This window comes from Cariama cristata, unplaced genomic scaffold (genome assembly GCF_000690535.1).
Source record: "Cariama cristata isolate BGI_N322 unplaced genomic scaffold, ASM69053v1 scaffold5340, whole genome shotgun sequence".
NCBI lineage: Eukaryota > Metazoa > Chordata > Aves > Cariamiformes > Cariamidae > Cariama > Cariama cristata.
Window position 1 is genome coordinate 21100 of NW_009595144.1, and position 22963 is coordinate 44062.

Sequence of the window (22963 nt, forward strand, 5' to 3'; positions counted from 1 at the left end):
GATGCCACTATATATTATAGTTCCAGTCAATTCCAGAACAAGAAGCGAGAGTGGTTCAGCAGCAAAGCAGATGCACAGAGAGGCTATGGAAGCTCCTTAGCTGATCTGGCAAGGCCCTCACCAGCCTAATGTAACTGTGAAGTTTGCTCTGTTTTTATTTCTTAAGTATTATGCATCTGTGGAGTTCTTATATAGTAATGGATATACACTGTTCAAGGTTGCAAAGTTGTGGTTTTTTTTTTATTCAGCTTTTTCAAAAATACCTACAGTTTACCATTCAAATAGTGTGTCCTTGATGAACTGTAATGCAGCTATTACAATGCTAAGATGCAAAACTAAGGTCATTAATAGTTTGTTTGGGCTTGTTTTGTTTGTTTTTTTTTTTTTTTTCCTATAGGTGAGAGCATTTTAGTTTGCAAGCCCTCAGAAAGATCAAAAGGAACTGCTCTACTTCAGGGATCTCTCAAGCCTGTTTGCAGTTGTTTGCTTAGAAGAGAAGGGGAAGGTGTTTCTTCTAGCATGAGAAGAGCAATACTAGAGGTACAGGACACATAAAGATGGATTAGAACTATGCTTGCACTCTTGTAATTGTAGGATGGTTTCTTTTGTGACACCATCAAATGTTTTCTGTGCACTTTCTTTTTCTTCTGTTTCCTCCCTTGTCAACCCAAGCAGCTTCAAAAGAAAATTACTTGGATCTGCTAGCTTGCTTCAATATTCAGCATTTTGTTTTGTATGTTTCAGTCCCTGCTTGCTGGAGATTAGGACGTGAGCACACTCAAACGAGGGTTACTAAACTTTTCTTTTGCATTTAGATGTACTCAAACTGCAGGCAGAAAGAAGTGTAATTCTTAAAATTCATGTGTGACCTGACAGTCTTAACAGGGAGATACTTGTAAATTACTGATCCCAGTGGCTTTGTAGACTGAAGTGGGCCATAATGAGATTTGTAGAACCTTGTAGGGTCCCTTATTTTCCCCCCTCAACTTACCTACCTCTTTTGCATAGAAATGATTGAAATTTTGTAAATAAGTTTTTGGTGAACCAACAGATGTGATACCCAATTCACTCCCTCCAGCCTGCCCTCCTCTGTAGGGTTCCTACAGGAGTAAATAGGACCAAAAAGGTGTTATCCACATCAGTGAGCTTATCTCCTTTTCCAGAGTTGCTTTTGGGCTTGAACTGAGCTTAGACTCTTTAAATACAGTTTGTTTGCTGTACTACTCGTGCTGTCTTGTGAAAGCTGCTGTGGTACTTAGAACATGGTTCTGATTCCATAGACTTTGAATTTTTAGCAGACCGATGGAATTTCTAAATGCATTTTTCTACATAAGAGCTATCTAAAAGGTGGAAGTTCTTTTCTGATGTTGTTGCTTTATAACGTGAAAAAAATCCAAGAAACCATGAAAGAAAATTTTTAGTTAAACACCTTGCTATCTCAAGGAAGACACACACATGGAAATGACTCACAAGAAAAAAGCAGTTATGTGAAAATCAAAATGAAAACAAAATCCAAGGGGGAAAAAATCACTCTCGATCAGAAAAACAATGATGGGGTATAGCATTCATATTTATTAAGAGAAAACTTCAGTATGCTGAAGAGCCTTAGGAGAACTCCTCCTTCCTAGTTTGCTTTTTGACTTCAGAAAATTGCAGTTTGTGTTCTAACCTTTTAAAACTATTTCACCGTGTTGGCTAAGCAAAATGCCTAGGTCTAGTCTCAAACCCAAATTGCTACTATGTAGAATCATAGAATCACAGAATCATTATGGTTGGAAGAGACCTCAAAGATCATCAAGTCCAACCGTATACCCAATGCCACCATGCCCGCTAAACCCACTAAACCATGTCTTGAAGCGCCACATCTAAACGTTTTTTTGAACACCTCCAGGGACGGTGACTCCACCACCTCCCTGGGGAGCCCGTTCCAATGCTTAACGACTCTAACAGTGAAGAAGTTCTTTCTAATGTCCAGCCTGAACCTCCCCTGGTACAACTTGAGAACGTTGTGCAAGTCTGCTATCAAAATAAGATTTTATAATTCATTCTTTCCCATAGCTTAGTCCTCTTACTTCTAGCTAAGGTGTCTAACTTCTTGCCAAGAAAAGTCCTTAAAGGTTGGCAGTTGCTTTGCCTCATGTTCCCCTCTCATACTAGTTCTTTAAAACTTAGATATCTGATGGATCAATCTCTTTGATTCTCCGATCTGATGTTCCATCCTACTGCTTCTCTGGCAATATGAACAAGTAGTTTTCTTCAACAGATCATAGTGGGGGGAGTGGCCAACACTCCAGATGATGTGCAGACGTATGCTTCTTGCACTCTTCTGGCATCCAGCTTGAAAGAAAGCAAGTCGGGAAATGAGAAAGCACAAGACAAAGTGCAGACTGGACCTGTTGAGGCTTGTGTGGCATGGTTGCTGGAAAATGAATTTATTCAGGTTCTGGACTCCAGCAGTGATGTGAAAGGTAATACTTGTGTTCTTCCCAGTGACTGCAGTTAGCGGTTTTGAATTAGTAAATCTTCTGCAGCTGGGTAGATGTTCAATGTAACTTTATAACAAAGACTTCTGTGCATTTTTGGTTTTATATTAAAGAATCATGTGTATCAAGAATTTTTTAGCTTTCTGGAGAATGTCTTTGTACTTTCTTTAATATTTTTTGCATGCATATGTTCTTGGAAGGCCTCTCTCTGCACATCACCTCTAAGACTGATGCGTCCTAATGTACAAATTCCCAAAATATCTTTAAAGAAGGCATACTGTCCTGCAGACTACAGGATTTGTGCACATTAACTGTAAACTATGATTTTTGTCTTTCTGAAGAACAACCAGTATATTGTAAGAGTTCTCTTCTAGAACTCCTTGGTATATGTGGTTGCACTTTTTCCTGATTTTGGCTATTTTCTTAAAATGGCTAAGGATGAGACTCTGGCAGTAATAGTAAGAATCCCCATTACAGGTTAATTTGTATCTCTTTTTTAAGAAAAGATGATAGGAGATTATTTGGCCTTCCTAAGAAAGAAAAATTCAAAATGATAATTCCTAGGCAGGATGGCAGATGGGATTCCAGTGTTTTTTGTTCAAACAGCTATCATAACTGTTAGTCTGAGTAGTTAGTGGGATTCAAGCTTGTGATATGGCTGAAAAAGGCTAATTTAGACTTAGGCAAGTCTAAATCTTTTATTGTTTCCATTTTTCTGTCTTCAGAATGGAGAAATACACTATTTCTTCTTGAAAAACCAGTTGAGAAAAGTTAGTAGAATTGATATCTATGAAATACGTTACAACCTGAAAATGAGATATAAACTTGCACTTAAATGTTTCTCTGTGTATTTTTGTTTTCCTTTTTTTTTTTTTCTTTTTTTCAAACAGCAAAAGTTTATCATCCAACACATCTTGGCTCAGCTACTCTTTCCTCTTCTCTTTCACCAACTGAAGCCATGGAAATCTTTGCTGACCTGCAGCGAGCTATGAAAAGCTTTGTTCTGGAGAATGATCTGCATATTGTCTATTTGGTAGGTGTCTCGTTCTGTGTTTTGTATTTTGTACGACCAAAACAAAGGAAAGGAGAGAAAGTACAATGCAGAGTTCTTGAGGGCTCCATGAACGTAGGATTTTTTTTTGTACTTTGCTTTGCTCATCCTTCATGAAGAAAAGTTGCTAAATTGAATGTTCTTCAGAACTAGTCTGTTCCCATATTGTGTAGGCTGGTACTGCACATCCATCTAAGCCCATTGTTGTCACTCTTGACTTTGAAAGACTTCAGAACTTTGTAAGTTTTAGGTGTAGGGTAATGTTAATTTTTCTGAGACACTTGAAGTTGATGAAACAAATTGGTTTTGTTGTGTGTTTGAGATCAGCAGGCTGCATCTCAGATTACTTTTGGAGGCTCAGAAAACTTCTGGGGTTTTAGCGTCTATTTTGCCTACAAAAACCTCAGAGAACTACACTGCTTTCTTCCTATGGGTGGGCCTTTCTTCGGTTCAGTAATAGTACAAATCTTCTCTGATATAGTTTACTTGCCTGGTGATGCTGCCAGGGCTAAAGGCAGGAGTGTGGTAAATCTTTTGAGGAGAAAGTGTCCCAAAGTTTGTCGAGATTTATGTGCATGTACACTTAAAAAGCTAAGCAATGCTATTTAAGACCTTTGGAGAGGAAGCCATGAACTGGTGAAGATCAGTGAAGAAATAAGATGGACTTGCAGTGAACATCTTAGGAGTCACAGCTGCCAGAGACTCATCATGCAATCATCATCTGAAATGTCACAGTCATCTTTAGCCTTCTTTAAGTGTAAAGTGTATTCTCTTTACTAGGCTGATGAATCAAAGGCAAAATCTGGGCATCTTGCCTGAAGAAAAAAGTTCACTCCAAGGAGAATAGGCTTGTGGTTACAGGAGTTGTTGAGCTAGGGGACAGGGGGAGGCAAGAGATTGAGGGTGTCTGTCTCTGCTTGTTGTGTTCATTAACCTAGCTATTGGCTGATACTGACAGGCTTGGTTTTGGTTTGGTTTGGTTTTGATTTACTGGTGTCCCATATGTACCCATATCTCTGTTTTAGAAAACCACATCATATTTTGTTCTATTTCTACTAGGCAAAGTGGACTGTTTTGTGTCATACACCAGTGAATTTTTTCTCTGTTTGCATCTTCAAAATAGGAAAAAAAAAAAAGGTGAATTTTGTTCATGTTCTGGGGTAAAGTCAGTGATGGCAATATTTTTTTTTTTTCCCCTGTACTTTTTAATTGCAGCAGCTTGTCTAATGTTATTTTAAATCAAATACACTGTTGAACAAAATATTCTTGAGATTCTCTTCCATTAAGCTACCCTAGAACACTTTCTTGCAAGTCTGTTCAATTTCAAGGCCAAAGGTTTACTTACTTTTGGTGGCTTTTTTTTTTTTTAAATAATTGTTCTCCATGTGTTCCTTATGGACTACAGGGAAATTATCTGCTATAATGCTTTTTAAATCTCTTAGACTTAAATCTTTTACTTGTACAAATATGAGACTGAACTCCAAGACATTGTATTTTAGGAAAGTTGATTAAAACAAATAAGTATTTGCTAGGCTAGGAAAAGAGTTTTCTTTAAAGGAAAAAAAAAAAACAACAAAAAACCACCCCAACAAATAACAAAAGACAGTCCCCCACCTTAATAACTCTTGTTCTTCTCAGCAGATGAAGGAGCATGGATGATTTAGAACTATGTAGGCATCTGGTATTCTGTATTATGTTAAATGCTCCCCAACAACTGTTTGTCGTTTCAAAATAATTAGTCTTGCTGTATATCGATACAGATATGAAGACATTTTTGTCTCCTCATACTGAAACTGACTTCGTGCTGACTGAATGATAACAGAATTGGTTTTCTGTCTAAAAGTGTGCGAATGCTCTGGATGGCTTTTTTTGTTAGTGTTAATAAAAGCTGAGATTTCTTGTACTCCAGGTAAATGAAAGCTCCAGTGAGTTCTGGCAAAATCTGTGTTCCCTCCTGCTTTATCAGATGCCATGGCAGTGGTTAGCGTGGTTGCTAGTGGTTTTAAGAGGTTGATAGGTATCTGTCAGTTTTGTTAAAAAAAAAATAAAGTTTTGTTTTGTTGAAGGACAATAAAGATGCAGCTTAAAAATCTTCTAGTGGCTTAGATTTAGGGGGCAATCTGATAAAGATTCCAAATTGTTTAATCATTAGAGTACCCGTATGAGTCAGATCTCATCAGTACAAATATTAAAAAAACTAGGCTAGGAGAGCTTTTACTTTCTTCAGGGTACATGGTTATGACTCAGTGCCTCTGAGTAGTGCGTAGGATGCGCTAACGACGTTCCCTAGGCTGTATTTTTGTTTACCCAGAGCTCTGTTCTGTTTGTTTCTCTGAAATAGTTTTTTGCATTGTCTTATTTTCTTTAGGTCACCCCAGTGTATGAGGAGTGGACCACAATTGATTGGTACCAGTTTTTCTGCTTATGGGAGAAGCTGCCTGCCTCAATGAAACGTGTGGCTGAGCTGGTGGGGATTGAGGAAGGCTTTCTGGCTCGCTCTGTAAAGGGCAAAATCTTAGCTAAAACAGAGAAACAGCATAGGCAAATGGCCATACACAAAAGGTAGCCACAAATGAGTGTGAATGGGCAAAGACTATACAGGCTCTAACATGTGGAGTGGACAGGCTCTGTGTCTGTTTTCAGGAACTGGCTCTCTTGCTGAGTGAGCTGATAGCTCAGAGAGCCTGGACCTGGTCTGCTCTGGACTGAGAATGCTGCTGGCACAAGATGTCTGTGCTGGTGTTTTTGGAAGCAGTCTTCTCTGTTTCTTTTGTGTGCTATCCTGTAGTACCATTCTGTCCTATGCTATCACAGTGCATTTTGTCATGTACACTGATGTGCCCTGGATGATGATTTTATTTCCATGTGTACTGCTTCCACAGGTTTTTCACCAGTCTTGCCCTTCTGGATTTAATCAGTGAGGTTCCCTTAAAGGATATGACCAAGAAATATGGCTGTAGTCGTGGCCAGCTTCAATCCTTACAGCAATCTGCTGCCACCTATGCAGGTGAGTTGTCTGAGCAAAATACCCTAGAAGTCTTAGGATATCCTTCCAGATATGGGGATAAGATAGCCACAGTGTGGTACTAAAAACAACTAGTCTTGTAAAACCAATGCCAGCTTTATAGCTTAATCTGTGGTTGACCCTGCTTTGAGATGGAACCACAGAGTGTGCTGTGGGAAAGAGGCCAGCTGAGTGGAATCAAGCAGTGCTGTAGTACACTGAGGTTTGTGGAAATCATCTGTGTACTGCACAGGAATGTAGTTTGTTCAATACTAAGTATGGAAATTAAGTACAAGTCCGTTCTGAAGCTTTGCTCTATCAGGAAAGAGTACCTTTCAGCATGGGTAAAGTTTGGGGTGTCTAAGATTTAGCATGGCTTTCTTCTGGTTGCAAAGTTAATTGACCAGAAAGTATAAGTTTATAGTTTTCAAAACAGAGTGAGTAGTTTCTGGGTCATTTATCACCAGATAACAAGAGGTCAGATAGCTGTCGCCTTTAACTTACCTTCCTTAAGAGGGCTGTGTAGAAGAAGTAACAGCCCACCATGTGACTGAGGATTTTTTTTTTTTTTTCCCTATTGCCTGGGTGCTCCATTACTCTTTAAGTGGGTCTTCAATTTTTAAGACAGTTTTAGCACAACTTGCAAAACCCTATGTGTGGGTTGCAGCATGAGTCAAAGCCCCAAAATGAAAAGGTCACACCAACTGATGCAGAGTAGTTTAAATTAATTCTGATAGCATAAATAACTTTTTGTCATAGCAGTTTCATAATTCTCTATTCCCAGTGTTAATAATTTTCAAAAAAAGTAGGAAGTAAAATGAACTGTTAAGAGATATGATAAAAGTTATATCCTATAATCACTGTAAAGATAGTGAGGGATGCGCTGTCTTTCAGTTATTTTCATATTCTGTAGATGCAATCTGTGAGTAAGAAACTGTCTTTTCCCTGCTCTTTTCCTCTACCCACATGCTGACAACTGCAGTTATGACCTTTATTGTAGGCTTTGCTACCTCCTGTGATGCTCTCAGTAACTGAAGTTCTGCAGGCCAAGTTCTGCTCTTATGGACATCAGTGCTGCCTTTCCTCAAAGATCTGTGGCTTCTCTTACTGCCTCTCATCACTGCTTTTTCTGTCTTCTTTTCTTCAGGGTGTTTGTTTCACAGGAATCCTGTTACATGATATGCATGTGCTTTGCACTTTCAAGATTAGTGTCTTTGAAAAAGCAGTGTCATTCAGAATTTCTACCTCACTGATAAATTAGTTAACTCTAGATTAATTAGAGTTCTGTGAGATCAGTTCCTAGTCATAGTTACAATAAACATGAGTTAGTTTCTGTAAGTAATGGGAAGGTGAGAAATGTAAAGTGAATGCCTATTCAGACGAGGGGGGGAAAATAAGTCCAGTTTAGTAGAATGGCAACTGGAGTTAAGACATTGATATAACTTCTGTGTTCCAGGAATGGTAACGATTTTCTGTAATCGGCTGGGCTGGCACAACATGGAGCTGTTGCTCTCTCAGTTCCAGAGCCGCCTCACTTTTGGGGTTCATAGGGAGCTTTGTGACCTGGTAAGAGTGTCTCTGCTGAATGCACAGCGTGCTAGGACACTTTACAATGCTGGCTTTGTCACAGTGGCTGATCTTGCTAGAGCCAGTCCTGATGATGTGACAACTGCTCTGAAGAATTCAGTACCATTCAAAAGGTGAGAAATCAGTAAGTCTGAAAGTCAAGTAAAAGAGTTTGTTTGTAAGGTGAAGGATTACAGGGTGATACCTGTAATAAAGTATGGCAATCTTTTGGGACTTGGTGCCAAACATTAGTTAGAAATAACTTGTAGATCTCTATGACTGATCACAGTCATTCTATGATTATTTTGAAATTAATAGAAGCAGCTTTTATTTGCAGCATAGGTTTGTGAGACCTAAATTTTCTTCTTATTCCTCTTTTCAATGCACTGTTTAGTCCTGGGTGAATTGTTAATACTTTTTGGAGACCTTTTGCTGCCTCTAAAAGGCAGGTCCACCTTGATGATTTATTGCTGTATATCGTTTGAGATTCGCTAGTGATATTCATGTTAGTGCAATGACAAGCTTCCTTGATCAAGTACCTGTTGGACTGTGCCATGGCACTTGTCTGGTTCACGCTTCTCAAGTTTCCTTTCTTTGGAAGTCACTGCATGGAGGAGGATTCATTCAGACCTGAATCTTGCCCTAGCAAGGGGTTGGATCTCGTCTAGGGTATGTGTTTGGACACAGAAACCTGGGAATGCTTCTGTAGTATGCAGCCAGTAATATCTTTCATCGACATCAATTCACATATAGAAAACTGAAATAGTTCTTTCCTATTAAGTGCATTATATTTTGGATATAGTGCTTCTGTGAAGCTAGGAAGCTGTAAAACTAATTGAAATGGAAGTGGTGCAGAATAGTGCCAGCTTCTTGTGTTGTTTGTTATTTTCTGCATGAATGTTTACCTCTGTCTGTTACCTTTCCCATAGTGTTCGTAGGGCTGTGGATGAAGATGAAGAATCAGTAGAGGAGCGTCGGACTGTGCGCAGCATCTGGATGGCTGGAATGAAAGGCTTAACCGAAAGGGAAGCAGCTTCCCTCGTTGTGGAGGAAGCCAGGGGACTTCTCCAGCAGGATTTGGCACTGATGGGAGTGCAGTGGAACCCAGAGTCTTTTCTCGAGACTGATACATCCTCTATGATCAGCAGTGAGTCAGAACTGGAAGACAGACTACATAGATCAAATGGAGAGCAGTCTTCTGAGTCTTTGATGGTGTTAAATAAAAAAGGATGCAGAGTTCAACATTGTAATGGCCTTCATTCTCAGACTGGAAACTTATCAAATATTAAAAAGGGGTATAAAAGACGACTAAGCAGTAGTACAGAAAACAACAGATTTGAGAGTGAAGTCCCAGGCAGGAGACAGGCTGGAGCAGAGGAAGGCAATGATGATACTGTGTGCAGTGCTAGAAAACGGCCAAATATGTGCAGAGGTAATGAAAACGTAGAAGGAATTTCTCTGGTCAAAACCAAGACAGATTCTAGGAGAGCAATTCCGGAAGTTGCTACTGAACAAGGAAAAACGCCAACATTGAGAACAAAGTCTTCAGCCTCTAGATTGATTAAAAGTACAGACATGCATTTAAACCGGACTAGGAACAAGAATACTGCTTCAAAACTGCAGAGGTCACTTCTTGAAGATTCAAATATGCTTAGCATAGACATACAAAAGCTGCCTGCTTTCCACCCCACCATCTCTACAGATAATTTTTTTTCAGACCAAAATAATAAGAAATTTATGGAAAAAGGGTCTGTAACTCATAAAGTCTCAAATTCTATACATATGGGGGAAATTAATCTTGGGAGGAAGGATAAAATAGAAAGATTATTTACAGAACCTACTACTGCTAATGAAGGCATGCCTAAGGGGAGAGCAAGTTTTCAGGCACCTGTTACATTTCAGGGTACTCCAAACATCAATGTGGAGATGCATAATATTGTAGGAAGTCTAGTAATACCTGGTAGTGCTAGGACACAGGGAAATGAAAATTCTGATGATAAGCAGAATAAAATTAATAAAATGCAAACAGCTGCGAGCTGCGCTAAGGCAATGATTGATAAGCAGCAGATGGCTTTAGACACAGATCACAGTAACATAACTGCTCGCCCCTCTGGAAGTGGACACGTCCATCGTTGCAGCAGGATACAGAAACCTGTGCATTTTTGTCTTGGTGAGGATAAATCCTGCCATATTCAGATTAAGAATGATGGCAAAAATGGGAGTGAAAAGCTCAATGGAATATTGTTACAAGATGGAGCTCTGCAGAAAGCCAACAGTCATCCTAAGAATTTTCTGAAGGAGTCTCTAGTAAAATCGAGAGGTGTTTGCAATGCAGATGATGTTCAGAATGGTCCATCCTCTGATCTGTTTTCTGACTTTAGAGACTTTGAAAACAGTTTCCAGTTGGATACTCAAACTGAGATGATAATAAAACAGGAGGGAGCAGCTGGAATCACAGGACAGCAGGGAATACAAGGTTCAGAGCTGTCAGCAATACCATGGCAGAAAATGTCCAAGAAACTAAGCACTTCACGGACTGAGAATGCTACTGATGAAAGGCTGGCTGCAACAGTTAGGAAACTGGGCTTATCGAGTGTTACCACAAAAAATAACATTACAAAAAACACAGCTCAGCACTGCAGTAATAAAGTTTTGGAGTCTGGAGGCCTTAATTTACAGCCTATACTGAAGGAAATAGAATCTGCACCTTGCCTTAAAGAAAGCGATTTCTCAGTGACCGACTCCCAGCTACACAGTTTTCTACAAGATTACCAGAGCCAAAATTCAGTGAAAGGGGAGAGTGTGTCTAAAGACCTTAATAAAACAACCTCCCATTTTGGTAGGGAGCACATTGTACAAGCAGAATGCCACCATGTCCCTGAAACAAGCCTGAATATGAGTGATAGCTTGCTGTTTGATGACAGCTTCAGTAATGTCAGTGACCTTTCAGCTGTTCACATCACGGAAGCTGACAGAAAGGATCCTGTGGAGAAGCAGGAGGCTTTGCTTCCTCCAGATGGTCTTTTGCAGAACCTAAGGCCTATTCAGAATAAATTTGATGTCAGTGGCAATCAGAAAGAGAATGAGGATCCTGCGCAGCGTAACAATGTGTCTCTAGCATTCTCTGATCTAATAGCTGAAGTTTTAGATCATGCAAATTCCCCACCTTTTCTGGAAGATCTTCCTTCTACATTTCATGGTCAGTCAGGATTAAGAAACCCAGTGATCTGTAACAGTGACCCCAGACTGAAGGATTTGGTAGGAGATCAAGGTGGAAAGCTCCAGAGAAGTCAGCAAGCTTTAGACAAGAAAACCCATCCAGTGGTGTGGACTGACCACTCATTTGAACTAAGCCCAGGATTGCAGGATGTATTAGACAAATGGCCTAGTCCTTCAGGCATTGAACCAGTTTCAGTAAACTGTTTGAAAGAAAAGTTAGTTGCTCCTATTGTTAATCAAGAGCCAGATCCAGTTTTTGAATCTGACTGTTGTCAGCCAGAGCCTTTGCCTGCTTGCCAGGATTTAAAAAGCTCTTTCAAGGTTAAAGAAAACAAAACTGAGAACTCAGATCTTCAGAAAACAGACTGCATACCACTTCCACTCAAGGGAAGCAACAGAACATCCTGTCCTCCACCAGATAGTAATAACGGGTTTATTCCTCCAACACCCCCCGAAGAGCTTTGTCCAAAGAGTTCTGTGTCTCCCTCTGTGAAATCTGCAAGGAAGAGACAAGTTGCCTGCATGAATGAAGGGCAGCTGATTCAGCCACAGCAGAATAGCAAGGGCAATGCAGAGCAGCAGGTAAAAACACTCCAGGTCAGTATTGGGAGTGTAGACGCAATTGAGACTGATGAGATAAAAGATGATTCCGTTATAGACCAAGGCTTTTCACTGCAGCTATCTCAGGATGTTTTTCCACTCGTTCCCTTAAGTGCTGAAAGTTTTACTATTATTGATGTAGCAAGCGATAAAGCACTTTTCCAGACTTTTGTTGCAGAATGGAAGGAGAAAAGCAGATTCTCCATCTCAGTGGCATGTGAAAGAACAAAATGTCTCTTGTCTCCCAAATCAACGATTGGTGGCAAATTCAAAAAAGGTCAGTTCCATGTTCCAGTGCATTTTTTTATTTTGTGAACAGCAGAGTGGCATTTTCAACTTAAAGCAGGAGTGGAGAAGGAAAGGGTTTGCAAAAATGGCAGAAAATTACTGATATGAATTGAATATTGTCAGTCTCAGTAAAGCAAAGGAGCTGAGCGTTAGTAGAGGATGAAGAATTGGTGTCAAGCATTTCATTGGTAGGTCTTTGGTGATAGTAATGAAGTGTTAGCAGCTTGTTTGTATGCGAGAGCATCTAAGTATTCTTAATGTTTCATCATGTCTAATTTTGAGATGGATCTGTGTTGTGAAGTTCCTTTATCATGTGTATCTTTCCATGTCATAAACAAGTTTTAGTATATTTTGAAACGAATAATATATTTAACGGTACACTGTACAGATGGTTCAGGGTCTGCACTGAGCGGTGTTACTTGCGGGATTGCCTCTGAAACAAGGTTAAATATTTTCAGGTTTGCAAAAAGTAAATTTGGTTCAATATATGCATGTGTGAAATTCAGATCAGTCTCTGGGTTGTTGCAGTATTGCTTCATTTTTTTTTCACAGAAGTAATCATATGCTGCAGTCTGCTGCTGCTGCTGTATAAACATACTCTTCCCTTAAAATAACAAGATTAAGCAGAGTTAGATTCTTTGCTGTCATATTGCCATAACAACAAAATTTCTTAACTATCGAAATATGTTTTTGACAGAAAAACGTGAAATGTTTTTCAGAGTGGAAGAAAGGAATACATTTCTGTTTCAACTCTTGAAGAGATTGGTAGGAAAGGCCAGAGTTTTGCAGGGATGCTATATGGGTGGTTGTTTCTGTTAAGAGAAAGTTTTGCTATTCTAAGTATGTGGGGGTTTTTTGTGTGTTTTTTTCTCCCTAAAGAAACACAGATTTTTCTTCCTCTAGATAAAAATGAAGGTATATATTAACTTCTAAGAAATTTAGGCTCAACTGTATGTAGTTACATTTTCAGGATCCAAACTCTTCTGTATTTATGGATGCCATTTTATAATTGTAACTTAAAAATTACTCTTTTAGTAAGTTCTCCTCAGTGGATGCAAGTTAAAGATGATGGATTTCCTGTCCAAGGCTGTGAAGGCGTCTTGGTAGTTGGACTGGCAGTATGTTGGGGCGGAAAAGATGCCTATTATATCTCTTTGCAGCGGATACAAGACCAGACTGGTAAGTGAGGGGACAGGCTGTGCTGTGTTACATGACACTGCATTTCAAGAAAGTACCTTCAGCAGATAGGTTCTTGGAAGTGTTTTAAAAAACAGCTGAGTTGTGTGATGGAGTGATTTAGCCATATTATTCAGCAGCCTTAAGTGTTGAACACCCTTGAACATGTTGCTGTGGATACATCTATGCTGCTATATAATAAGGCTAGGTAGTTGGCTCAAGCACTAGACTGCTGAGCATGCATATGGCTAAAATGTTAGCTTACTCCCATGTTCTCTTTAGCTTACTTGCTTTTCTCTTTCAACCTCTTCCAATTTTTTCCTCTCCAGAACAAATGTGCCACTAGAATGCTGAACATAACCCAATCTGTATTATGTGGGCTCGAGACTAGGGTCTGATTCCTGGCTATCCTTTGTTTAGTAGTACAGACACAGCATATTGCTTTTGGGAGCCTTGTCTGGTTTGATAAAATATATAATATCAGTATAGATTTATTGTTATTTGTGCACAGTCCAACTGTAGTTTTTGTGCTTTAGGTGATTGCATTCGGGATTTTTTTCTTGCCTTTCTTGTCACACAGTGGGTAAAACCACATTTTTTGATTCTATTTCCTGCCTTAGAAATCAGCATGAGTTTGGCACCACCACCTTTGGACAAAAACCTATCTGTAACAGAGAGACTGTATCATCTGCAGCTGTACCTGCAGAAGAAGCCTAAGCAGGAGCGCTCACTTGTCATGTATAACTTCATTCAGCACTACAAGACTCTGGTGACGGCTTGTGGCATTTCCTTGGAAGGAAGATTTGAGGACCCAAAGGTTTGCAGAATTAAGAAATTTAGCTTGGATAAAACTAGTAGTTTAAACACAGTGGTGGAAAACAGGAGTACCTTCTGGTACTTTCCTTCTGTTATTTAGATTTGAATATGCACACCTGTCAGGGGGTTTAGTGAAATTTTCTTCCAGTGGGAAATCTGGAACAGTATTTAGAGGACACTTCTTTTGCTATGTGTGTTCATGGTGCCTGCAGGAGAAACAGAGCAGGTTTGGTGATAGGTTAACATATTAAACACCTGATTGCTTGGATGAGGTTATATTTCTCCCCTGTCCCAGTGGACAGGGCTGAACTCTCATTTCGTTGCAATAGGAAGCCTGGAACTGAAATGGCAGAAGTGCTTCTGGTCAGATTATTGATTCTGAGAACAGAAGACTTTGTAAGCCAAAGATTTATCTGCTATGTGTATGGACCACCTTGCAACCACTATTTTCTCAGAACAAAATAAAGTTTACATGTAATTTCAAAAGGTTCAGGTACCACTCGGAACTCAAATGAAAACACAAGAGCGAGCTTATCCTTGTTAGGAAAAGCTCTAGATGCATAGAAATTTCTGGTGTTGATTTTTAAAGCTTGCATCACACACGGGCTGAATAGCATCATGACAATATTAAAGTCTGCAAGTAAGTAGCTAAGGTGTTCAACACAAAGACAGACTTAGCTTTTCATACTGATGCATATTCTCAGGATAAAATCAAAGAGCAATAAAAATAGCACCTTTCTCTGCAATGCTCCATGTATTAAATGGAGTCATACTCATATTTGTTCATTTTAGTGATGCAGTGAACACACACACACACACACACATTCGCCACCACCGCACCCCCCCCGCCCCATATGTACACATTTGGTTTTTACCTTCTGCTTGCATGGCAGAGACAATGCAGAAACCTGTATTTCATCCTGTTTTGAGATAAAAAACTGAAATATAGCTATACGAAAAATTGCTTTGAAGACAGTGGGAGGTATGAGGCTAACTGCAAATAAAATTTGCCTTGCGGAATTCTTGGTGCTAGTGCTGATGTGCAATAAATAGGAGAGCTCAGCTTGACTAATATTCTAGATGAATAACAAGTTTCAATTTTTACAAAGTCAGTTTTCAGATTAAATATGTTTTGATCCTGATTTTCATATTTAATCCCCTTTGTGTTAGGTTTTAATAAATGAAAAAACCTGAGGACGCTTCTAGATATGTTTAGTTGACAGAGGATAAGGTTCTCAAATGTGCAGAATTAACACTGAGTGAAAATGAAGCTTTTTAGTGACTTATGCCATCTTGAAGGTTTTATTTGAAATCATGTAATTTTTCCACAAATTATTACAGTCTGCCTGCCAAATCGAGAAAAATAATCTGCGCTATAACCTTGTGTTAACCCCCAGTTAATATTTACATTGTATTATGACTAAAATGGAAAAAAGGTCTCATAGAGGTCTCCCTTTTTAAGGTTGCATGTTGGCTGCTTGATTCTGGCTCTAAGGAACGTACGCTTCACAACATGGTGACTAACTTTCTCCCCAGTGAGCTACCTCTACTGGAAGGGGTAGGCACTGGCCAAGGGGTGCAGAGCCTGGGGCTTAGTGCCAGCGGAGATCATTCTGGGCGATACAGAGCAGCAGTAGAGTCTGTGCTTATCTTCAATGTCATGAACCAACTCCATGATGAATTACAGAAGGAAAATCTGACAGGTAAAGAGAGCTTCTCCACCTGGGGACAAAGAGGAAGGGTAAAGGTAGCTGGGCTACCACAGACTGAATGATCAGTGGAGAAGAGAGGAGATTTGGAAGTACTTACCTAAGTATATTCTGTGGCAAAATGATCATTTGTTAAAAGAAAAGCGGGAACTTCCCTTGGAAGTACCTCTGTTTTGTCAAAAAAAATTAAATTAAATTTTACATTAAAATGCAATTTTTATATCCGAAATATCCACCAGTTCCATTGGCTGAGGCAATAGTAGAGTCTATTTTAAGTCTCTGAATCAAGCAGATCTCTGCCTCTCAGGGGAGTACCCTTTCCATTCTCAGGGGAATTGTGGGTCTGTCTATGGTTTCTCGTGAACATTTTCAAAAGCTTTTGCATTTCCTTGTCAGAAGCAATTCCTAAAATCGTCAAATATTTTCTAAAGGAGATTTCTTACTCATTGGCCTGCCCATATAGCATTGTGTGCCATGTAGGTGCTATGTCCATAAAGCTTTTGTGATCTCATAGTGAATGATCCAGTATGTTTGCACTAATATTTGCTGAATGCTTGTCTCTGTTTAAAAACAAGTAAACAAAAATCCCCCCAAAAGCACCTACCTATTGGTGGGCTTTTTGATTGTTTCCCCTAAATTATATATGAAGCCTAAGATTAGGGTCCAGTCTCACTGAAGTCTTTTATTGTAAGTTTACCACATCATTTACGATCGTGACAACTAAACCTTAGAACATTTTTGAAAGATGTGGGTGGTGGAATGAAAGTATATCAAGTTAGAAAGCTTTACGTTAAGCATGTCTGCGGTTTATAAAATGTTGATATAGAAAGAGATGTGTATTTCTTAGGAAAATTTGACGGAAGTTGCTATTCTCTTAAATACTTTTGTAATAAAAAGTTCTGGTATGCTTCTTATTATGAAATATGTATTTAAACTAAATCTATATTAAAAGATTTCAATGTGTCAGGACATTCAGGATTTTAAAATCTGAGGATTCCCCAGTTGTGTTTTTATGAATGTGTTGATCTGCAGTTGATCTGGTTTTGGTGTTACAAAAGTTTTTCTTGGGGTTTGTACTTACTACAGATGTATTTTCTAAAGTGGAGATGCCCACCCATTATTGCTTGGCTCTGCTGGAGCTGAATGGCATTGGTTTTAGCACAACGGCATATGAAACCCAGAAACAGGTCATGCAAGCTAAACTGAGTGAGATTGAGGCCAAGGCGTATCAGTTGGCAGGCCACAGCTTCTCCTTGACCAGCCTTGATGACATTGCAGAGGTATGTGAGGGTTAGGGTGGGAGGGGGAGAACTTTCTCAGAAGTTACCTTCAATTGCTTAGACTTAAGAAAAAACCTTCTTGGGCAGTTGTCGTATGAAGACAAGACAAACCGCAAATGGAACTCTCCTCAGAGTTGATTTGTCTTTACACTCATTATGAGCTTGCTGCCTGCAAGGTGCTATGCATCTTCTGCTTGTTACTGATCATTCTGATTTCTGCTAGCTTTAGCAGAAATAAAGAAGGTAGAAGTGGAAATGAGCATGTTGGAAATAAAAAACAAGTGGAAATAAGCATGTTGTTTGTACAGGTCCTTGGCTTCTCATAGTGCATGAGATGATCTGTCGATTAAATGGCTTTTGGAATATTTTGGATGAATGGTGGGGCACTAGAGAAGCTTTTTTGCAATACCAGTATTCTGCACATGAGATGTGATGTGATATCATGTAGTCTGAGTCTAAGAATAGTTGTACTGACTAAGTTGCATTGCTACCCTTGTCCCTGTACAGGCATGAAGAAGGAGGAAAGACTGCTTTAAAAGTTTTGAATCAACTACTGTCTGTTTTTAAGAGCTTGTATAGAACTGATTTTTTTTTTTTAAAGCATAAGAAACAGGTTTCTATGTAAATTATCAATACTTTTATTCCTGAAGAACTTTACTGTATATTTTTTAATGTATGTTACATGGAAGCATAGGAATAGATTGTAACTGCTGTGCATGCTTTTTTCCCATTTATTTCTTTTCTGTATACTACTTTCTTGCTGATGGGCTATACTTTATATGGAAGTAGTCAAAATTTGCAAGCAGCCATCACTAAAGAAGTTCCACAGAAATATTCCTCCTTTGTTGCAAATGCAGTTTTGCTCGGTAACAGTAGTCTGAATTAAAACTCCTGAAATAATGCTCAGCTCCAATTTCACTGTGCTTCATGGAAAAGGGCACATTTTTTTTCTGAAATGCTGTTCTCTGAACTACAGAAGCTTGTTTCTTATGTGGAAATTTTGTTAGGAATCATTTCAAGTTTCTTGTATAGGTTAGTAGAGCTTTACCCTTCTAATTTTGTGTCAGTAAAACTTTTGTGCTACATAAATGTGCAAGAGAAAAACTTCTACTCCCTTCTGCCAGCAGTGAAATGAGACACAATAGCTGCTAAATAGAAAACCTAATATTCTGGCTATTCTATGAAAGGTATTTGGGACCACCTCCTTCTGTGCCATTCATGTTGCTCTGAAGCCTGCTCCCTACTAACTCTTCTTTTTTTCACCAATGTTCTTCCCATTTTTAGTCATCTTAACACCACGTTTTATTACAGTTGACTGTCAGCAGTAACCTCACTTATTGGATGGAGTTAATTACCTTTTCTAAAAACATACCTCTGAACTTAAACTTACAGTGTTGAGAAAATGAGGTTTTATATTGCATTTTGTTGTTAATTAAAATGAGGAGGAATGACTTTGATAGCAGAGATCTTTAATCAGCTTTTTAATTAGCTGAAGCATTCCTACTATCCTTTGGTTGGAACAAGCTGTTTAAGTGCTCAGTTGTCTTTTGTTTTCTCCTGGGAGCAGCATGCAGAAACTGATTTGAAATGCTGGCCTTTTTCAGGTTTTGTTCCTGGAGCTGAAGTTGCCACAAAATGGAGATGTGAAGGTTCAAGGGAACAAGAAAACTCTGGGTTACACCAGAAGAGCAACTGCTAAAGGAAACAGGGTTAGGTTAAGCAAGCAGTTCAGTACAACCAAGGTACAGTAAAGTCTGGTTCTAGTCTGAAAGTGACTGTAAAAATAACTTCCCTTTACTTCACACATCTGCTTGGATACACCGGAGTTAGGTATGCTGACTTAAATGAAAGTAAATTTTAACTATCTGCCTTTTGCTCTTCCAGTTACTACTGGAAATTCAAACTGGGTTCTGCCTTCTCTGTTAGCAAAGTTAACAACTCCTACTCTCCTAAAGCCTGAGTGTAGTGAGGACATGACTATAAATAACAGGCTTCAATAAGAATAAATCAGGTAGAACTTGATTTCCCAAACCATGTGTAAGACCAAAATAGCACAATAATTTTGTAAAACCAATAGTAGAAGAATTTTTCAACATCAGCTTGAAAGATACTGAAATACCATGGTGATTAAATACAATATTTTCCCTGCCTGGTACTACTATATGTGTATTTTGTGCTTCAGAGAAATTGTCTTCAGAACGGCTGATCTGATGGCTTATCAAATTTAGTATATCATAGGCTTGTATGTATGTGAAGGCTATTGACATGCTTGCCAGTTGATAAATAATGTGGAGCTGCATTAATACAAACTGCTGCAGGCTAATGGGTGCTCTTGCCAGACAAGTGATATTAGCAGATATATGTGTCCTTGTTTTCAGGACTCATTAATCTCTCTTGTTTTTCTAGTTTCCCCTTGTTCACTGTAGTCAGTGCTTGGAAGACAAGTATTGATTTCTGAAACTGAAGTGGCAGTGAAGAAGTGAGTGTGGTGGTGGTGGCAGAGCAGGGAGCAAGAAGCAAAGTCAGGATTTCCTCCTTTTGTGATGTGGAGGGATGAGGCTGCAGCTGTCTGCTCCATACAAAAATAAGTTATTTTGAGAAATGTTTGCATGAGACTGTCTTTTGAAATTCTTGTTAGTCCCTTCATATTTCTGATTTAACTGAAAGGATTTGATTGCTAGTGATCAGCTTTGTCTTTCAAGGAGCATGGTCAAGGGCGCATTTTGTGTGTTCCTAGTGTACAGATAGGAGAGAACAGGGAGAAAAATGTACAAGAAAAGAAGACCGTGGAGGAGCATTAACGCTGGGCAAGAGGAGACAACGTAGGGCACCTATGGCAAGTGATGCTTTATTTGGTCATTTCAGGTGATTTATTGGTTGGTGCAGACTAAGAGTGGTGATGAGGATGCAAAAGTCCAAAGAGCAGTGATTGCCTTCTTGTGTGTAATAAAACTGCAGTGTCTCATGGTGCTTTGATTGTCCAGGTGTAGGCAGTATAAGTGGAGGGGATATCCATTTAATTTTAAACCAGCAACACTGGAAGCTCCCTGTGGGTGAAGGAGTTGCTTCTTCTTGCAGAACTGCAAAAACTTTATAAATAAAGCTTTAAAGGCAATTGATTATAGTTGTGCCCTTTTCTCCCCACAAGGATGTTTTGGAGAAATTAAAGACGCTTCACCCATTGCCAGGACTAATACTGGAATGGAGGAGGATCAACAATGCCATTACTAAAGTGGTGTTTCCACTGCAGAGGGAAAAGCGATTGAATTCTGCACTGGGAATGGAAAGGATATATCCAGTGTCACAGACTCACACGACTACAGGTAAAGAAATGCATACAAAATCCTTACTGATTTTTTTTTTTTTTCTTTTTGTGTGTGTGTGTGGGAAGCTTTTCCGTGGGGAAAAGATAGGAGAACAAGCCTGTGCTCTACTTCAACCAAATGAAAATACTGAAATACTTATTTTACTTAAATCTGTCCTAAAAGTCTAGATATGTTAAAATAGCTTTTGTGTTCACCAAGTAGTATTATTCATTTCTTGCACATATTAGCATGTAAATCTCTGGCCCCAGAACAGGTCCTGCATTTGGGAGTTTTTATTAGTGTTACAGAAATGCTGCAGGGGAACCATCTCAAGTCCATTAAACCCAAATTATTTTTTCTTTTCCTCAGTTTTCTCAGTGGTTGTGGCCTGTCCCGCCCTCCTGCCCCTTGTTTTTTTGGAGATGCAGATATGTGTTCAGCAGTATTAAGTTAGAGAGACTCCTTTTGGACCGTTACTTAGTTCTGCCTTATCTTTCTTCTCAGGTCGAATAACCTTTACAGAGCCAAATATCCAGAATGTGCCAAGAGATTTTGAGATTGAAATGCCAACTGTGGTTGAAGAAAGCCCACCCTCCCGAGCTCATGGAAATGTTAATTCTTGTGCTGTTTCTGGGGGCAGGTAGGAGGATCTTGGCAAAGCTTCTGCCTACTCTTCTGATCTTAATGTGGTTGAATTATCAAATTTTTCTGACTTCACCTGTGGCTGATGTCATGTAAGTGTGACTTGTTACTCAGTGTTTCTCTTACAGTTTCAGGAGAATGATTACCTATAAATCAGTGACACATGAAAGACTTAATAATACTAACATCATGTGGCTCCATGTAGCCACTTGCTTTTTGAAATTCTTTATGAAACCCTACAGTGAAATTAACATTATGCTCCCAACTGTTGGATGGAAAGCCTGAGTGTGGAAAGTAACTAAACTGAAGTTAGGATCTGGTTTGACTTTCTAAGAGCTACTCCGAAAGAGGATAGGATATTGTGGAAGAAGCAGAACAAAGTTCGTCTGTTTTATGCTCTGCAGCTCCCTATGTAAGGGAACATGGGTGAACATATTTTTCATTCTTCGTTAATAATTTCATTTGTGATGATGATTCTGCAAAAGCTACCAGGTAACAGAAAAAGATTTCTAAATCTGGTTTCTGTTAACCAAACACCCTATTTTGACAGCATTACACGCCACTGTCTAAACAATTGTGTGGAAGTCTAGTGAAATATCAAGGTGGATCTTTTAGCAGCTAGCTTGTGAGCTTTGGGGCTTCATACTCGCTGGTGACTTTCTGTCCTTTCAGTTTCTCTTTCCATTCAGATTCTTGTCCTACGTGTGTCACCTGAGTGACTTTTATAATCTTTTTTCCATAGCAAGATGTGAGAAATGTGAGAAGTTTCTGGCTCTTCTATCTGTCTTTTCCTACCACCATGTGTCTAACATCCTTGTGCCTTGAGTAGGTCATGGGAAAAGAGCCAAGGAGTAGCAGGATGTTGTCCATCTGTCTTCAGAAGAACCAGGCCTGGACTTGGAGGCAGAAATGTCATTCTGAGAAATAGCTCTGGCAGCGCTCAGGCTTGCAACTGCTTTATAGGGAAGAGGGCATGATCTCTTTTCTGTGCTTTACTGAAACTACTCTTGATCTCAGAGACACCTTTTAATTCTGATAAAGAAATTGCTCAGATCCCTGACCCAAACATCAAGGACTTAAAAAGGCCTTTGAATTCCAGTGAAGAACCAATAGGCTGGCTGGTAGACTGGTGCTGATGGGTGAAGGTTGTATGAATGGTGTCACAGCTGTGCACCATCCAGTGGGTGTATTGATGGATACAATTCTGTCTGCAGCTACAAGTGACTTGGTGGGACAGGAAAGCTAAGCAAGCCCTGAGAAGCTGTAGAGCACCTGGGTGCCACTGTAAACTTCTGGCCTTCTGGAAAATAAAATCAAGTTACTTTGGGGCAATTGTCTCACTTGTTTTCACTGATTCTTTGTGGTAAAAATGATTATGCATCTTTAAGTGTTTTAGAAATTGGTGAAGAACAGTCATTCTTTGTCTCCACAGATGTAGAAAGCGCTCCAGTATTTTACCTAATGGCCTAAAGGTTCAGGCTGAAGACAGATCCGATATAAGAGGAATACCATTTTCTGTTAGCATGAGGCATGCTTTTGTTCCCTTCCCAGGTAAAGCCCAGATCCTGCTCTATATCTAGATCTAATGAAGCGTTAAGAATTGATGACAGTATGTATCTGACTGAGCAGTCTACTTGGAAAACTAAGGCAGTAGTCAGCATTCCCTCAAAATTATTCACAAGACTGTAGAGATTTTCAGTTGAGGAAAGTATTCAAATGTTATAATTCAAATGTTCGCACCTTCATTTCCTCTCGTAAGAAAATCTGGTTTTTAAAGAGGTAGCTTAAGCAGCTCTTAATACACAAATTGCACTCTTATCTAGT

The 22963-nt window shown here is 39.3% G+C and overlaps 1 protein-coding gene across 1 annotated transcript in view; it reads left to right on the forward strand.

Annotated features, from left to right (window-relative positions):
* The window catches only part of POLQ (polymerase (DNA directed), theta), a gene marked incomplete at its 5' end in the record, with an annotated part of 52756 nt that overhangs the window by 19537 nt on the left and 10256 nt on the right, over positions 1-22963 (forward strand). The window contains 16 exons of the mRNA XM_009700817.1: positions 398-540; positions 2264-2468; positions 3374-3516; positions 5903-6096; positions 6417-6541; positions 7995-8238; positions 9034-9536; positions 10134-12200; positions 13247-13390; positions 14008-14204; positions 15666-15906; positions 16999-17192; positions 18797-18934; positions 20341-20515; positions 21002-21137; positions 22578-22690. Coding sequence (XP_009699119.1) covers positions 398-540; positions 2264-2468; positions 3374-3516; positions 5903-6096; positions 6417-6541; positions 7995-8238; positions 9034-9536; positions 10134-12200; positions 13247-13390; positions 14008-14204; positions 15666-15906; positions 16999-17192; positions 18797-18934; positions 20341-20515; positions 21002-21137; positions 22578-22690 — 4962 coding nt within the window. The remainder of the gene's footprint in view (positions 1-397; positions 541-2263; positions 2469-3373; positions 3517-5902; positions 6097-6416; positions 6542-7994; positions 8239-9033; positions 9537-10133; positions 12201-13246; positions 13391-14007; positions 14205-15665; positions 15907-16998; positions 17193-18796; positions 18935-20340; positions 20516-21001; positions 21138-22577; positions 22691-22963) is intronic.